Genomic DNA, 5,000 nt, shown 5'->3' with positions numbered 1-5,000 from the left:
GGTGCAATTCAAAAATTTGAATGAAAGCCCATTCGAAGCAATCGATCTCAAACATTTATTAAGCAGATCTAACCAAATCACTGCCAGATTGTGCCTGTTGTGCTCGCACACACTTAGATAGAAGCATATTTGATTTTAGTTGAATCATTTGGAAGTGTAAGGATTTCAGCTGACGCTAAGATCATGTAATTTTCTTTGTTCGTCACATATAATGCTACATTCTTCAATTCTATGTTTGATTGCTTATCGCACACAACAATCACACTGTCATAGTGTTAACATGAATTTAGATAAGGCCCGTAGAAGGTAAGAAGCAGTTGTTGTGGGGGTTGTTTTGTCGAAACTTAACGACAATCTCCTCATGCCTTTGGTGTTGCTGGCAGCTTGGCCGAGTTGAAATCTGTGTTTCTGAGACACATTAATTAAATAATTATCTCTTCTATTTTTTATGTTTGTTTTGTTTGGTTTGGTTTGTTTTCTGGTGGGTTTGTTGTTGTTGTTGTTTTTATTTTTATTTTTATTTTTTTCCCTCAAGGCCTGACTAAGCGCGTTTGGTTACACTGCTGGTCAAGCATCTGCTTGGCAGATGTGGTGTAGCGTATAGCGTATATGGATTTGTCCGAACGCAGTGACACCTCCTTGAGCTACTGATACTGATACTGATATTCTATTGGATCAATAGAATACAAGTATTATATACTGGCAAAATTGTTGCAAATTCCTTCTTTAAATCCATACCATTAGTGTTTGTCTACGTGAAACTGAACATATTTTGCAATTTCCAGCTATGAACTTGTTAAAAGTGCTCGGTTTCAGGTGACGTATTATAAACAAGATTATAAACTCATCTTGAATTATCATTAATACTCATCAGAACGGTGGTGTTAAGCTGTCTGTTTTGCGACCAGTTCGACGTAAATTGGTTCAGAAATCATTTAGAAATTTATCATTGAACTCCTGGCAACAAACACAAAGTTTGCCATTTGCTGCCCCATCAGGAACCGTTTTCTTGCAGCTGTAAAGTGTGGTCAGTGTAAAGTGTGGTCACTGTAAACTGTAAAGTGTGGTTACTGTAACGTGTGGCCAGTGTAAACTGTAAAGTGTGGTCAGTGTAAAGTGTGGTCAGTGTAAAGTGTGGTCACTGTAAAGTGTGGAGTGTGGTCAGTGTAAAGTGGGGTCAGTGTAAAGTGGGGTCGCTGTAAACTGTAAAGTGTGGTCAGTGTAAAGTGTGGTCACTGTAAAGTGTGATCAGTGTAAAGTGTGGTCAGTGTAAAGTGTGGTCAGTGTAAACTGTAAAGTGTGGTCAGTGTAAAGTGCGGTCACTGTAAAGTGTAATGTGTGGTCAGTGTAAAGTATGGTCACTGTAAACTGTAAAGTGTGGTCAGTGTAAAGTGTGGTCAGTGTAAAGTGTGGTCACTGTAAACTGTGGTCAGTGTAAAGTGTGGTCAGTGTAAAGTGTGGTCACTGTAACGTGTGGCCAGTGTAAACTGTAAAGTGTGGTCAGTGTAAAGTGTGGTCAGTGTAAAGTGTGGTCACTGTAAACTGTGAAGTGTGGTCAGTGTAAAGTGTGGCCAGTGTAAACTGTGGTCACTGTAAACTGTAAAGTGTGGTCAGTGTAAAGTGTGGTCACTGTAAACTGTAAAGTGTGGTCAGTGCAAAGTGTGGTCAGTGTAAAGTGTGGTCACTGTAAACTGTAAAGTGTGGTCAGTGTAAAGTGTGGTCACTGTAAACTGTAAATTGTGGTCAGTGTAAATTGTGGTCAGTGTTAAGTGTGGTCACTGTAAACTGTAAAGTGTGGTCAGTGTAAAGTGTGGTCACTGGTAAAGTGTGGTCAGTGTAAAGTGTGGTCACTGTAAACTGTAAAGTGTGGTCACTGTAAACTGTAAAGTGTGGTCACTGGTAATGTATGGTCACTGGTAAAGTGTGGTCACTGTAAAGTGTGGTCACTGTAAAGTGTGGTCACTGTAAACTGTGGTCAATGTAAAGTGTGGTCACTGTAAACTGTAGTCAGTGTAAAGTGTGGCCAGTGTAAAGTGTGGTCACTGTAAACTGTAAAGTGTGGTCACTGGTAAAGTATGGTCACTGGTAAAGTGTGGTCATTGTGGTCTGCGTGACCTGCATAAGCAGCGCGAAGGGTGTTGGCATTGGTCAGTTTTTCCCCAATGTGTTGCTCTCTCCGCAACACATGTTCAGTGTGTCTCACACAGACTCAGCTGCCTAACATTCTACTGCACTATCTTCTTTTCCCCCTTTTTTACTTCTGTACCGCCTTTAAAGTTAACTATTGTAAAAAAACAAAACAACAGAAAACCCTATGTGACTGCATGGCCTTTATATGTCGCTGACCTGTACAAGGATCTTTATCCTTTCACTCTTTCAATCATGTAAGTTCATTAAGCTTTGAAATCACCCCCCCCCCCCCTTTTCTACACCAGCCCAGCGCATGGTCGGTTACACACACACACACACACATATATATATGTGTGTGTATGTGTGTGTAACCGACTATATATATATATATATATATATATATATATGTGTGTGTGTGTGTGTGTGTGTGTGTCTGTGTCTGTGTGTACATATATTCATTGTGTGTGTGTAGGAACGCAAGTAGGGGTCTATGTGGATCAGGAGGACATCCGGAGGACCGACATGATGCAGAGAAAGCAGCAACCAGGTAGGCAGTGAGATGAGAGAGAGAGAGAGAGAGAGAGAGAGAGACTGCGTGTCATTTATTGATTTCAATTTTGGTTTGATGTTATTTCTCTGGGGGTTTTTTTTGGTTGTTTTTTTTTTTCATTTTGGTTTGGTTAGTTTTGCTTGGTGTGACAATTTCCATATTTTATTTTATTTCATTTTTATTGTATCTTATTCTTTAGAAGACACTTGACAGGGTTTAGTATGTCTGCATCTTCCATGAGTTTGTTTAACTTTGTATTGTATTTTGTTTTTGTATTTGTATTTCTTTTTATCAAAACAGATTTCTCTGTGTGAAATTCGGGCTGCTCTCCTCAGGGACAGCGCGTCGCTGTACTACAGCACCACCCAATTTTTTTTTTTTTTCCTGCCTGCAGTTTTATTTGTTTTTCCTATCGAAGTGGATTTTTCTACAGAATTTTGCCAGGAACAACCCTTTTGTTGCCGTGGGTTCTTTTATGTGCGCTAAGTGCATGCTGCACACGGGACCTCGGTTTATCATCTCATCCGAATGATTAGCGTCCAGACCACCACTCAAGGTCTAGTGGAGTGGGAGAAAATATCGGCGGCTGAGCCGTGATTCGAGCCAGCGCGCTCTGATTCTCTCGCTTCCTAGGCGGACGCGTTACCTCTAGGCCATCACTCCACTAAAGCTGTAGAGCTACTTTTGCGCGGTAATTTAGCATACCAAGCATGTTGTGGAGCTCTGTATTTTGTGGTGACATATTCATCACCGCTTCAACTCTGGCTGGTTTCAAGCCTTCTGATGAAATGATGTATCCAAAGTACTGGACTTCAGTTACTCCCACAACCACCTTGTCTGAGATGTTTCAAGTTTTTGGTGCTGTCATGCTCAAGTGCAGCTTGCAAGTTTCTGTCATGCTCTTGCCTTGTTCTTCCTGGGGATGAGTATGACATCGACTAGAGGTGTGATGCCTTGAAGACCCTCGAAGGTTTCATCCCTCTTGTGCTTCAGTTCGTCTTACGCAGAAATGAGACCTTGCAGATGACCGCAACAGATGGAGAAGCACTCTCAAGAATCAGTTACGGATTGGTGAGGACAAACTGTCAGCTGCTGCAGCAGAAAAGCGAGCTCGCAGAAAAGGGACGGCAGCCGACAGACCAGCATCAGCTTACACATGTGATCGCTGCGACAGAGACTGTCTCTCTCGCATCGGTCTCTACAGTCACAGGCAGCGCTGCTTGGTCCAAGCAGACAGCCCAGTTAGACATTAGGTCGGATATACTCTATCCATGGTCAGCCATGACCGAAGGAGGCCTACTACTACATTCCGAAAGGAGTAATAAATGTTGTGAAATAGGATGATTCATCAGCCAGTCTCATTAGCCAATAAACTAAACTTGCGTTAAGCTTGAAGAAGTACTTTGCACCAATCATCTTGGCGAGTGCACTTTTCAAGGCTAGCGTAGGGTAGAGAGGTCTCTTGATGGCAGCATTTAAATCCCTTGGATCAAGGCAGGTCCTCAGTTTCCCATTCTCCTTTTCAACAACGACAAGTGAATTCACCCAGTCTGTTGCAGTGGTGACTTTGTCCATGACTCTATTGGTTTCCATCTAATCTAGCTCTTCCTTCAGTCTCTGTTTGATAGCCTGTAGTACACAGTGTGGGAGGTGGACAACGGGTGTTGTCTTTCCTTTGTAATGATTGGTGATTTCGCCTTCAAGATCGCCAAGACCTAAAAAGATATGTTTGTAGTCTTTCATATCTGTGTTTTTGTCAACGGAGATATCCTAGGTATTCTTTGACAAAGAACTGGAGAGTCGGAATTGACAGACTGGCTGAACGAGTATGAGCTCTGTACATGCTTTTAAATTTTATATATATATATATATATATATATATATATATATATATATATATATATATATATGTATATATGTATGTATATATATATATATATTTTTTTTTTTTTTCGCTTAGAGTTGACTTCATCAAGATTTTACGCCTTATAAATATTATTATTATTAGTAGTAGTATTTTTTATGCATTTATATATTATTTTTATTCATGTATTTATTTATTTATTCATTGTTATTTTATTTTATTTTTATTTTTATTTTTTCTCAAGGCCTGACTAAGCGCGTTGGATAACGCTGCTGGTCAGGTATCTGCTTGGCAGATGTGGTGTAGCGTATATGGATTTGACCGAACGCAGTGACGCCTCCTTGAGCTACTGATACTGATACTGTGAAGCTGGAGGTGTATTAACAACATGCAGTATGCTCGAATAGGAGTGTTCTTCGTATTTGTCTGTGGTGATTATGGTTTGAATTGTTTTTC

The 5,000-nt window shown here is 40.6% G+C and overlaps 1 protein-coding gene across 3 annotated transcripts in view; it reads left to right on the top strand.

Annotated features, from left to right (window-relative positions):
• The window catches only part of LOC143291466 (uncharacterized), a 27,693-nt gene that overhangs the window by 7,558 nt on the left and 15,135 nt on the right, over nt 1-5,000 (top strand). For all 3 annotated transcript variants that reach the window (XM_076601338.1, XM_076601337.1, XM_076601336.1), the window contains one exon: nt 2,603-2,677. In XM_076601338.1, the coding sequence (XP_076457453.1) occupies nt 2,603-2,677 (75 nt within the window). The remainder of the gene's footprint in view (nt 1-2,602; nt 2,678-5,000) is intronic.

Source organism: Babylonia areolata, chromosome 17 (assembly GCF_041734735.1).
Source record: "Babylonia areolata isolate BAREFJ2019XMU chromosome 17, ASM4173473v1, whole genome shotgun sequence".
Taxonomy (NCBI): domain Eukaryota; kingdom Metazoa; phylum Mollusca; class Gastropoda; order Neogastropoda; family Buccinidae; genus Babylonia; species Babylonia areolata.
Note: the sequence above shows the minus strand (reverse complement) of the source record. Positions and strands in the feature narration are given on the sequence as shown.